Source organism: Electrophorus electricus, chromosome 18 (assembly GCF_013358815.1).
Source record: "Electrophorus electricus isolate fEleEle1 chromosome 18, fEleEle1.pri, whole genome shotgun sequence".
NCBI classification, from domain to species: domain Eukaryota; kingdom Metazoa; phylum Chordata; class Actinopteri; order Gymnotiformes; family Gymnotidae; genus Electrophorus; species Electrophorus electricus.
The window spans coordinates 9,918,075-9,930,793 of record NC_049552.1 but is presented as its reverse complement, the minus strand read 5'-3'; the positions used below and the strand labels follow the sequence as shown (position 1 = coordinate 9,930,793).

The following is a 12,719-nucleotide window of genomic DNA, read 5'->3' as shown; positions in this document are numbered from 1 at the left end:
GTGTGTGTGTGTGTGTGGGGGGGGGGGGGGGGTGTGCACAGGAATAAGAGAAACCAAGAAAGTAGGAGAATTAAAAAACAAGAAAATAACACAGGGGGCAAACATGTGGATACCATCAAACTCCTAGAGAAAACAGCAGTTCAGACATATACATTAACCGATCTCTCTCTCACACACACACACACACACACACACACACACACACACACACACACACACACACACACCCACACCCTTATACTCAATTTATCACTAACTCTCATCAATAAAGAGTTAGTAGATGATACAGATAGTAGATAGTAGCAGATAGTGGCTGTACCTGTCTAGCTGGGCCTGTAACACCAAGAGCAGTGTCCGAGACAAAACACAGATCGATTGATTGATCGATCTGTCTCTCTCTCTCCCTCACACACACACACAAAATCACAGTCCCACATGCCTCTCGCTCTTTTACAGCTCATTCATGTGTAATTCTCACGAACATGTTACAAGACAGTGAACGACCAAAAAACAAACAAACCAAAAAACAACAACCAGAATGTGTATGTTGGTGAAGTGTAAATGAACTGTCCTGTCCTCTCATGCCTCTTACAGTAAACCAATCTTTTTCCTGTTAGCATGGGGCATCATACAAATATGTCTTCAAAAAAAAAAAAACAAAAAACAACAAAAAATACAAAACACACCATCACCTGGCATTTGGCAAGTGGCAAAATCATACTTAGGAGGCACAACAAGGACATTTATCCAGAAATAAACACAAATTTCAAAATCATTTTAAGATGTGCAGTGGAATGCAAAATGTGATTAAAACAGCATGTTAGCATCACACCATTACTCAGCAAATAAAACTATTTGGTGCTTCACTCTCACACAAAGTTTCAGGAAAGTGCATAAATACCAGTCCAAATTACGATTCCTGGATATAACAGCAGTGTCACAATTGAACGCTAATTTCTGAGGGAACATGAAAACAACCACTAAGCTGTAGTCAGCAGGCGATGCTATGCCCATACTAAACCAATCTCGCCACAAAGGCCAGGAGACCTTCAAATGCAAGAATTGGCTCAGCGTTGTGTAAATTTTTCTTTACTACCATTGCAGCAGAGAAGCTCATATGTTGCCATAGACACTGGCGCAGAATGCCAGAGTTGAGCAAACAAGAAGTGTCGCGGTTGAGCCCTGGGAACGAAAACAGCAAGCACACAGCTCAAACATAAACACCCGAGCTATTGTAGAGCGTCCACAAAGAAAGACAATCAGTGTCATCGAGCGCGCACGCACACACACACAGACACACACAGAATGTTGGGTAAACAGTTGTTTAGTCATCTCTAAAGTTGAGCCCCTAACTCAAGATTGCTGTACTGATTCATTTTGGGGACTACAACCTACTGGTCAATTTTCTGTTATTTTCTGCAGAATTTAGGTAGTGGTCCAAATGATCAGAGTTGGTCAAGAAAGAACTACGTTTAGGCGCTTATGCGTGAACTCCTTTAATAGAGAAGCTGCAACAGTGCCACCTTTAGAACGTCAATGGAACTGTAGATAACCCTTACATCGCTAACAATTTAACAGTATAAACCTATACAAATTTCTGTTTTTTCAATGCAATTAAAAAGGTCAGCTAAACTTTATGTTATGTTGTGTTATAGCCCAACATTCAGTACTATGTTAGTGGTTAATGCAGTTTTGTTTCCTCTCAGGAATGTAAGAATAGCATGTCCCAGGTTGCCATAGTGAAGGTCATTTTACATCTCTCTCACTGCAGTCTTGCCACCATAATTGACCTTTGGCTTTATGCAGAATGTTTGGAATCTCACCCTCGTTCCCAAGAGATCAGAACATGACCTAGGAACAGCAAAGCACTAAATATGCATATGTAGTTCATAAATGTTACTTTCAAAAATACATTTACATACAAATAGTTATTCAGAGATTATCCTTGTATTATTTTGTGATATATGCTCTAGGATCCAGACCTGCAACTAAACTATCAGTAGTAAAACTGTGATCCTTGCATATTTCAGGTTGCTCAGAGTTTAGTTCAAAACTATGGAAGAAGGAGAATGGAGAAAGAAGATACAATGTGTGCATGGTCTCCTCTGGCATTTAAAAAAATAAAGAACAGGTAAAGTAGGTTAATCTAAACTAGACTAAATTCTATAACCATGACGTAGAGGGAACAAAGAAAGCAACTTCATGCACTCTCAGTAAAAAGGCTATACCTTCCCAGAAGTGTTTCTCTTAGCACCATGCAGTAAAACTCAACATGAAAAAACACTAAAAACCTCTCCAGTCATAGGTAAGGTTCTAATGCTTTTAACGGAAAAAACCCTCAAATCTGTCTTTTATGGAGTTCTATGGCTAAAGACTTGACCCTCCACTGCATGTGTAGGGGCCTTTCATGAAAACTGCAGCCTCTCTGGTCATTTCCTCTCTTTACACACACACACACACACACACACACACACACACACACACACACACACACACACACACACACACACACACACACACACACACACACACACACACACACACACACACACACACTACACGAAAGGCTACTCCAAGACGTGTAAGCCAACATAAAGCAGTGCTTCCCTCTGTGCCATGTTTATGGATGATCAGTAGGCAGAAACGGCCGCGGCCCAAATCAAAGGTGATGGAGCACGGCGGCAGAGGCTGGCTTCTCTCCCCTGGCCCCACGCAAATGAGCCCTGGACCCTGTAAACTACAGTAGCAACTAACATTTATGCAGGTTTGCCAAAAAGGACACAAACCAGGAGCCACTTCCAACTGTGACCCATGCAGGACAGGAGAGGGCCTTAACACACTCCCTCATTCCACCCCCCCACCCCCCTTTGCTAGTCTGATTTGGATTTTCACCATCTGTCTCCGTGGAGAGAGCAGCATTGCTGGGCCTCACACTAATTTATGATATGAGGAAGCAGAAGGAGCGGTAGATTCTTTTTTTAGTGTGGGAAGGTGGGGAGACGTCTGAAGTTTTATTTTTCAGGATTTTTAAGGGGTTGTAGTTATGTGCCCCTAATAACAATAAGAAGCATGAGAGAGTGAATAAGTGGGAGTGAATAAGTATTCAAGAATTTTGTGTGTGTGTGTGTGTGTGTGTGTGTGTGTGTGTGTGTGTGTGTAGGGGGGGACTGGAACACAGTTTAAAAACAAGTCATTTCTGATATCAAACTCAGAAAAAACATTTCAGGAGTTCACAATTCACCCGGTCTGGATGTTTCCATTAAGTCCACAGTACAGTCTCTAATGAGGCCTGTGTGCTGTACACTGCTAGCTATGTGGGACACTATAAAATGCAATAAAATGCAGCTGTTAATCCACCGATCAGGCTAGCAAATACTGTGAACGAGTGTGCACTGGACAGAAAGAAGCCAGTGGCAGTGTTGTTCTATATTCAAACAGGTGAATCACTGCTGCCTCCTGCCCCCAGTTTGTGCATAAGCTATACACCAATGCCTAGGTATAGATCTGGATCTGGGGTGCATTAGCATTGAGTGTTATGGTAAACTGGGCTGTTATGATGCCGTCACTTCACCTCTCTTTTGTCACTCAAGTTTCTTAACTGAGTGCTGATGTTCCAGGGTGCCGTCATGCCTGTGGTTCCTTCTGGCTCTATCCTTTTAGCTATGCTGCCAAAGCTAGATCTGCCGGAGCCCATCTTTGCACATTATAGTTCCCCAATTTACACACCTTCGTACCTGGACATGCCTAATAATCCATTCTCTCTTTCTGCCAAGGTACAACTACCTCTGATGTCATGATGTTACTGAGCCTCAAACCGTCTCAGCTGGCATGGCTACTCCCACCCCACCCCCTTGATGTCCCCTGCTGTAAGCCCTTGATAGACATTCTCGCGCAGGGTTTCAGACACGTGCACTCCATCGGGACCAGACTAGGATTTCTAGAAAACCAGACTGGACATTTAATGCTTATTTTTTAATGTACTGTTATTTATTTATTTATTTATTTATTTTTCTCTTTCACTACTTATTCTACTTCTTATTGACTACATCATTACTACTGTGGTATTCGTTGTCAGCCAGAGTAGGATGCCCCCCTGGGCCTTGGCCCCTCTCTAGGTTTTTTCCTCCTGCTCTAGGGAGTTTTTCCTTGCCACCATCAACTATTGTCAGTACATTTAATTTTCTCAATTCTCACCCTTGAGCATCCTTAAATAAAAACCAACCTATTTATACATTTAAAACCTATACTGGAATAATTCCAGCTCAAATTAGGAATGCAACAAATGCTTTGTTAATCAGCACTGATAAATAAGCCACCGCAAAAAATATACTTATGTATTTTCTATAATACCTTTAGAACCTCTAGAGGGTGAGAAAGAACGAAAGAGAAAGGGAGCGGAACTGACGAGGGTGGAGATGCAGCCCAGCAGATAAGGAAATGCAGACACATGTAGAGACAGACAGCAGAAGAGAGAGGAGTGCAATGAACACCTGTATCCAAAAGGAACAGCAGAAAACGAGGGAGAAGTTACACGTTGGGAGGAGATGCTGTCCACACTGCAGAAAAGGAATGAAACTATGGAATGCTAGCTGCAGTCAAATGTGTGAAAACAGCACTGAAGGCAAAAAGAACATAAGTGAAATCCAAGAACATCATCTTGCTTCTTGCTACACTTAACACTTAGCCCAACACTCTCTCCCCACCTTCAAAGTCCACCAAAACGAATCTCGGCTGTTGCCCCTGCTTACATTCCAGGTTCCTCTATCAAATATGCTTTGCTTCTAGGTTCTGCTGAGGCAGAACACAGCTGCAGTGATCCGAGAAGGCTGAACACCTCAGAAGAACAATAACAGAAATGTCTCCAAAGATTGCCACATACACAAAGTCAGACTGCACCATCTTAACAAAGAAAATCTGCTAGCAGTTTGTTTTAGCAAATGAACACAGAAAGATGGTGTTTGGGTCTTCTGTTTAGGTAAAAAAAAAAGAAAAAGAAAAAGAAAGCAGACCTGTCCTCCACCCGTCTGCTCTATGCCTGCCAATTACCTGCATCTTTGTAACCAATGTTTGGACTCGACTTCTTCGCATGACTGTAATTTTAATACTTTAATTAACCATCGTGGTAACACTAAATATTGGCAGCTGACATCTGAATGTTATGGGGGGGGGGGGAGAGAGAGCACATGAATCCATGCTCATTTCATTTCCAATAAAAAATGTAAAAATATACTTTTTCCTTTAAAGAACCATAAACCAGGTTTTGTCTGAGAAATGATACAAGGGTTGTGATGCCATATTAGTGGATATAAGCTCTGGAAAGGGATGCCACACGCTCTCATCACCAGAGTATCAAAAAAATCACCTTCTCTCACCTTCAGTCTCACACTGATTCACACTCACAGTCCAACTCTGTTTTGATAGCTGTAATGATAATGTTATCCTAATGATTCAGTAGGATAACCAGTTAGTAGAGTGATAACAATTATCATAGTGTTTGCCCCCATTGCTGCTATAACTGCCTCTACTCTAGAAAGACTTTACACAAATTATTGGAACACTTCTGTAAGGATTGGTTTAATTCTGCCAGGTAAGGTACAAATGATAGACGATTAGTTCCGGATCACAAATGCCACTCCAACGTTTTTTGGTTCCGTATACGGTATGGTGCTTGGTCCAGTAAACTGGAAAGTCAGTTTTATGTGGTTGTGAGTTAACTAAGAATGCTAAGGTCAAAAAGACAATGACTTTAAAGTTTACATTTCATATTGATATTCATAGCCCAGAAACAAAAAAGCAATATTTTAAAAAAACAGTCTATGTCAAAGTTAATTCTCCTTGGAGATGATCTAGTGTGTGTGGTTCCCAGCTTTCATCCTGTGAGGGCTTTAGCTGTTTTCACATACTTCAGCTCAGGCAGGTGTTAAAGAGGTGATTAGCTGGATCATATGTATTTGAAGTAAGATGTGCAGAGCTTGGAGTTTTAAAGTTCAAAGCTCGGAGATTTGGCTCTAAATGATAGCTTCCCTGTTCACAAAATTTACCAACCACCCCATCATCTACCACCAGCACACTCTATATAAAATAAACCACAAATGGAAGGATCACCATCTATGAAATGTTTGCACACAAGATCAGTAACATCAGCGTAGTGTGCAAGTAAATAAGGATTTACAAACCATTGTCCTGATATGGCAACTATTTGAATGCGGAATATGTTCATGTAGTTTTCCATTTAAGTTGTACTGTGGCTGTAGCATCCTAGTTTTGGTGCCCCCCCATATGTCAGGCCAAATTTGCAACAGCCCGATCACACCAACAGGGTTTAAGCAAGATGGCCATAATTGCAAAACCTTTTTGTTTTTAGTGAGGAATTTATGCCTGTTGCATCAAGTAATGATATGCCCTGTGCTTAACTGAGACCAGTGCACATCCGTGTGAAATGCGTAACAATGGCAGTTTACTATAGTACTTGCACTAAGCAGAATTGCTACTCGTATTTACTGTGGCAAGCATATCTGGCATTCCCTATAAGTCTACCAACTACAGAATAAATCAAATCTCGCTAAATATATTTCATAGACAGTGAAATATGTAAATTAACTGAATTATACATATTAAATAAAGCCACACTGACCTCTAAACAAAACAGCATAAATTATTGCTTTATATATATATATATATATATATATATATATATATATATATATATATATATATATATATATATATATATATATATATATATATATATATATATATATATATATATATTTATTTATTTATTTTAAATAAAACCCCAGTTAACCTCAAAGAGTTCTCTCGTACTAAAGTTTCTCAGTTAAAGCTGTGTCCAGGCTCTCACACTGTGATATGCCAGGTAAACTGTCAAACTAGCACGAAAACCCTAAACTTTCCAAAGAGAATGTGAGTGAAAAACTACCAAAGAGCCTCTAGGGTTGCTCTCACAGACGGAACCTTGGTACAACACATTTGGTTGAATCAATTCTAAACAATTCAGAGCAGTTCAGCTATACAGACCTTGTGACAGAAACACATCTTCCACATGACTTGATCTGAAATAGTTGGGACTAAAATGATCTGTTTTTTCCGAGCAAAAAGAAAGCATCACCATTAAGTATTTTATCACACAAACACACACAAAAGTCCCACTCCCAGTCACATCCCCTTAAATAGCAAGTGCTTTTGAGAAGGTAGCCATCTTCAGAGCACTGCACAGGGAGCTTGACAAGACCTGTGAGTACTGGCACTATTCATCTTTGGCTAAATGTGTTAGTGAGCAGACTAGAAGCCTTAAATAATACGTAGAAGTGAAGCTCCCCTTTGTTGCAGCGACTAGGTGACATGAGGGGCATGTGTGAATTTGTGTGGCATATCGAGAAGCAAGTCCTTTACATTTATGACTGTTTGAGGGGGACAGTAATGAATGACACTCCCTTCTAATAACACAGAGGAGACACCGGCTGCGACTGCTCCACCGTCCCTAAACACTGCAATGAAATGAAGATCATGTGGAGAATACATGAAACTCTTATAGAGGTGTGCATGTCCTATTTACACAATGAATTTTGGAAAGGTACACACACAGTGATAATCACACCTTGGGTTCTTTGACACCCAAGTATACATTTCCACACAGATTTTAACATCCCTGGTATGCCATCAAATAAAACAGGACTATGTTTAGCCATGTACATTTGCGGGATGTATAAGACTCGACTCTCCACTCACATGTAATCCGCTTTTTCTTTTTTTAACTTTCAAACAGATTGATTATGTTTTACCTTGAAGTGAAAAGCCTAAATAAGTCGCTTTTTTCTGCCGTTCCAAAGGCCAACCTGTGTCTGTGTTTTGAGTCCAGCATCAAGGTTATGAAATGCTAAGGTAAGTGCTCAAATTCCAATGCACTTTCACTATATTCATGAGAGGATAATAAGCATTTATGCTTGCATAAAATTTGCCCAATATGCAAACTGCAGATTTATTTAAAATGAATAATTCACTGGCTAGTGATGTAAGAGGATGTGATTTCTGACATTTGTTACATGTGTTGTGCACCTTTTTTGAGCCAGCGAAACCCTCAGACTCCAGGAAGAAATAAGCGAAAGGCATCAGCACGAAGAGACAGAGGTTGGAGAAGAGCGACACAAGGTTCCACAAGCCTATGGAAACACATGAAAAATAGTTTTTTTCAAGAAACCTCATTCAGATACATAAGTTACAGAAGGTATCAGATGAAAGAAGTCGTTTTATATATTTAAACTCTATACAATCAATGTATAGTTTAATCATTGTTAATTATTAAGTATGTGAAGGTGTTGCTCAGAAGTTGACTTTTTGTTCTCTGTCCTCAAACCTTTAAGCAAACAGTAGCCTGCACCAATATTAAATTCTGATGCCCCCTGCTGATCATAAATGAAATTGCTCATTATATTCCCACTGCAAAACCTTGGAACTACTTCTACACCAGGCTCTAATTATATACATATAATACAATAACTTTATTGCAGAAAGTCAAATGTGACAGATTTATGAAACACAGCTATTTTAGTGAATGAGTATCTCTAGAAACATCACCAGTAACACTGAAAACTGTTAATGTTGTGCATGTGCATTCGTCAATGACCACAATTTGATCGTGAAACAAATGTCAAGAACGTAAACAGAATTAATCCCATATGAGAACAGTGCGGGCAACCTCTTCCAGCACCTAATAGGGCACTGTTTGTGTGGGCGGGGGCTGACACTGACCGTGGATGAGGGATCCGTTGAGCCATTGGATGTAGTAGTTTTTGGGGAGGGAGAGGAGGATCTCATTACTGATTATAGAAAAGGGCAGCAGGAGCACTGCCCCTCCAGACACTGCCAAGGTAAAAGTACACAGGTACATGCTAATGAGGGGGAGAGAGATAGGGAGAGAGGGGAGGGAGACATGCAGCCAGCCAGACAAACAGACAGAAAAGAGCAGGTGAGAAACAGGAAAAGTTATTAATATGCCAAGAAGTAATTAACATCAGTTGTACTACAAAGCAGCTGATTTTCAGCTTTGTGTCTAGGGTCTAAGGTGTCTAAGTTTGTATGCAATAGTGTCCAAATTTGTTAATGTATCAAGCAGATTTTCTCTAATTATTACATAAAAGTAGGGGTGGCAGATTAGCATTACAAAAAACTAAAAAATTGTTTAAACAGAGCCAAACAAAATCAAGTTGCATTAAGTGACTCACGATATTCTGTTAACAACTGCGTCTTCGTCTTCCTGTTCATCTGTTGACATGAGACACCGGTATTAGTACAACATCTAAATATCTGCTAATGTACAAAGACTCTGTTAACAGACCCACATCAAAGCTAGCACATTAAAACAACCTTTTTTCTTTTTTAGAAGTGGGTTTTGAGTTCTCACCACTTTTTCTCTTGTAACGAGTGATGATACAGTAAGACACGATGTAAAGCACTGCAAACAGGAGGAAGCAGATCTGAAGAGGGGGAAAAAAAAGAAAACCAATTACAAGAACTTAAGAATGCGGTATAAATAAATATATAAACATACATTATGTACACAATACATTTTCATTTTTAGAATACTAAAACTTATTAATAAATATTTTTATTATTCAAAATAATAAATAATATTAACTTATCAGTAAAACAGCTAGACCCTGGAATTAAGACGACTGGTACTCTACTTAAGAAATAACCTGTGGTCATTATTTTAGATGGCCTATTTAAAAACAAATCTAGCAATGTGTAAAGGGCATATTTAAATCTCATTTCACTGTATTCTAACTCAGCATACTTATGACCTGTTACATAACTGAGCCTACTGTGTTCTGAACAAAGGATGCAGGTCTATTTTAAGAGGACAGTTTAATGGTTGTACATATCTGGATGCCTTTCGTAAAAGTAGTCTTACACCTAGAAGAGCTCAAACCTCCAGGACAAACTGGCATTACCAGATAGTTTACTGTATGTCATTTAACAGGCTATTCATCACATGGGAGGATCATTTGTTTAAATTATTGCACTTCAGCACAGAAACTTGAGTGTTTTCACTAGTTAAAAAAGGCTTTGGATGTTGAAGCTGTGAAATAACCACAAGCAAGAAAATCATGCAAGATTTGTATTTCCAGAGCAATTTTGCTTTGATCGCGGTCAGCACTGTTCTGATCACAGTGAGGTGCGTTCTTATTCATCAACCTAAATTGAGTTAAATTTTTGCTTGAACTAGCTAGTTATGACTATGAACACTCCTCATCACTCTCAACCGACATATCAAAATCTCTCATAGATTACGACAAGTAAACGTACTGATTGGATAATCAGTGGATAATCGCTAGACGTTATTTTTTGTTTATAATGGGTTGAAAACCTAGCTGCAAACATAACTAATGGGGTAGATAGCCAGCTACCTACCTGGTGTACCGATAACTAGTTAGTTAGGTGTTTAGCTAGTTAGTTACTAACGTAACGTTAGTCTATGTAATGTTAATCCATAGAGCTAGATAGCTACCTAAATTAATCAAAGAGTTAGCTAGCTAGTTTAACGGTTCTAAATTGAAAAACGTGTCGCTAGCTAGGCTAGCTCCCTAACATGCACCCAATGACTTCAGCTACTCAAGCTATCCTATTAGAGCAATAACGCTAGCTAGCTAGCCGGATTTATAATGTGCGGTAAAGCGATAAACGACATTATACTTAATCACATTATCTAGCTGATGTCTCTGTGTAACTGCACAATACCCCGAACGCGAAATTACTACTGCATCTAGCTATTAATAAACAAGATAGGTTAAAACACACAACTAGCTAGCTTCAGTTAGCTAGGTTAGCTATCTTGTTATCGCCCAGCTAGTTGGCTAACACTGTATGGTATTTTACTTACAATGTACTCTCGAACTTGGCTGTGGAAATTCTGCTCTCTGATCGTGACATCGTCTTCTTCCATTCTTCATATTGCAGATGCACATCACTTTCTCATAAAGTTCGCAACGACACTCCACTAGGGAAAATTGCTGAGCTCCAAGTAAACACTTCTCACCTCTAGGTGATCGGCCCCTTTCTTCTGAGTGGTCGCGCGATATTAGATACAGCCAAAACAAAACAAGGACAAGCTGCGTCATCATTCTACTACCCGATGGAGTCGTAAATGAAATGTAAATGTAAATGTAGTTTATACTATGTTTTTTGTTTTGTTTTTTGTTTGTTTGTTTGTTTGTTGGGGGGGGGGGGTAAATCTTTTGTCCATTTCAGTTTTGCCAAGACAATTACTGTGACACTTAAATTTAAGATCGTTTTCTTTTGTTGTGTTAATTTGCTTGGTCGTTTTTATTATGCATTATTTAAAAGTATTTCTTTGATTACTTGTAGCAAATCCAACCAGCATATCTTATTATGAATTTATTAATGATGGCATTGACCTCTCCAGCGTAAAGTAAGCTTTTGGGGAAATCGTGTGACAAGAGTATTTACCATGCCATGGGTCCAGGAACCTACAAGAGCAGAATCATTTTCCAACTGAATGGGCCTGGGCCTTGATGGAGATGGAAATAACCTCTCTTCCAACAGAATTGTCACTCACACAGAAAGCTGAGGCTTCAGGTTTTCTGTTAGATGGGGCAGAGATACACCTTCAGCAAGCCTCTGGTTCCACATAGTCCATAGCTGTGGAAAGGGTGACATTTGTGGCAAGAGGCTGGTTGCCACTGTCTTACTATTCTATCACTTTAGAGCGAGACCACATGGCTTTGATGATGGTAACGGAAGCCTGCTACTACCCTGTACTATGTTAAAGCATAGCCTGCAGAAAAGTACATGTTCTCCCTGGCTCAGCAAAGCTTGATTATTATGTATTAGTTTAAAATCTGGGTTTTTAGGGTGTTCAGTCTAGGGTGTTTAATTTCTCCCCCCTTCTCTTTATTTTCTGTCATTGTTATGTTTATAAAACAGGAAGTAGTTTTTTGTTCTGTTTTTTTTTTTTGTTTTGCATTTTTGTTTGTTTTTTTTTGCTCAGTGCACCAACATATACACATTAGAAAATACCAAAATATAAATATAAATACCACAATAGAAAATACCAAAGAATAATGTCACTAATAATATTGAAGACTTGTTGCTATATTGGCTTTTTAAAGAGGACTTTGTTCTATGCTGCATGTTAATGTCACACAGTTATATTACAAAACTAACATTCTCCTAGTTTACGCCTACCAGTGCAACCAACTGAACACTCCATTTGCAGTTTTTTCCAGACCCAAATTTTGTAGTATAGGCTACTTGGGCCATTTAGCTGCTGGTTGATCATCTTTCTTATTTTCTGTTTTCATCGCCATTTCATAGATGTAGACAGACAAAATCAAACCACAAAAGGAAGCTTGTTTCTCTATTTAGGTACCAGGATGCTAAAATAACGGGAAGCTGTGTTAATATCTTAAGAGAGATATTAAAAACTATCCAGTAGTTAGTGCCAATGTCTGAAGGTGATGTTCATGGAACAACAATCTCCAAGTCATTCCCCATAAATGTCAGTTCTGGGAGGGAGCAAACACACATGTTGTTACACAAAAACTGCTAATTGTCATATAGAAAAGATGCTACACATACTCAAATAAACACACTTAATTAAAAGTACATGTTTACTTTGAAAGTAACACACTTCTGTAATACTAGTGATCCCGGACTGAGCACAGTTCAGAGTTATCCAT

The 12,719-nt window shown here is 39.2% G+C and overlaps 1 protein-coding gene across 1 annotated transcript in view; it reads right to left on the bottom strand.

Annotated features, from left to right (window-relative positions):
• Positions 1-11,067, bottom strand: part of lmbr1 (limb development membrane protein 1) — a 29,324-nt gene extending 18,257 nt beyond the window's left edge. The window contains exons 1-5 of the mRNA XM_027022337.2: positions 10,901-11,067; positions 9,422-9,494; positions 9,243-9,282; positions 8,770-8,909; positions 8,077-8,180 (exon numbers count right to left, since the gene is read on the bottom strand). Of these exons, the coding sequence (XP_026878138.2) occupies positions 8,077-8,180; positions 8,770-8,909; positions 9,243-9,282; positions 9,422-9,494; positions 10,901-10,963 (420 nt within the window). The 5' untranslated portion in view covers positions 10,964-11,067. The remainder of the gene's footprint in view (positions 1-8,076; positions 8,181-8,769; positions 8,910-9,242; positions 9,283-9,421; positions 9,495-10,900) is intronic.
• Between the last annotated feature and the right edge of the window lie 1,652 nt (positions 11,068-12,719).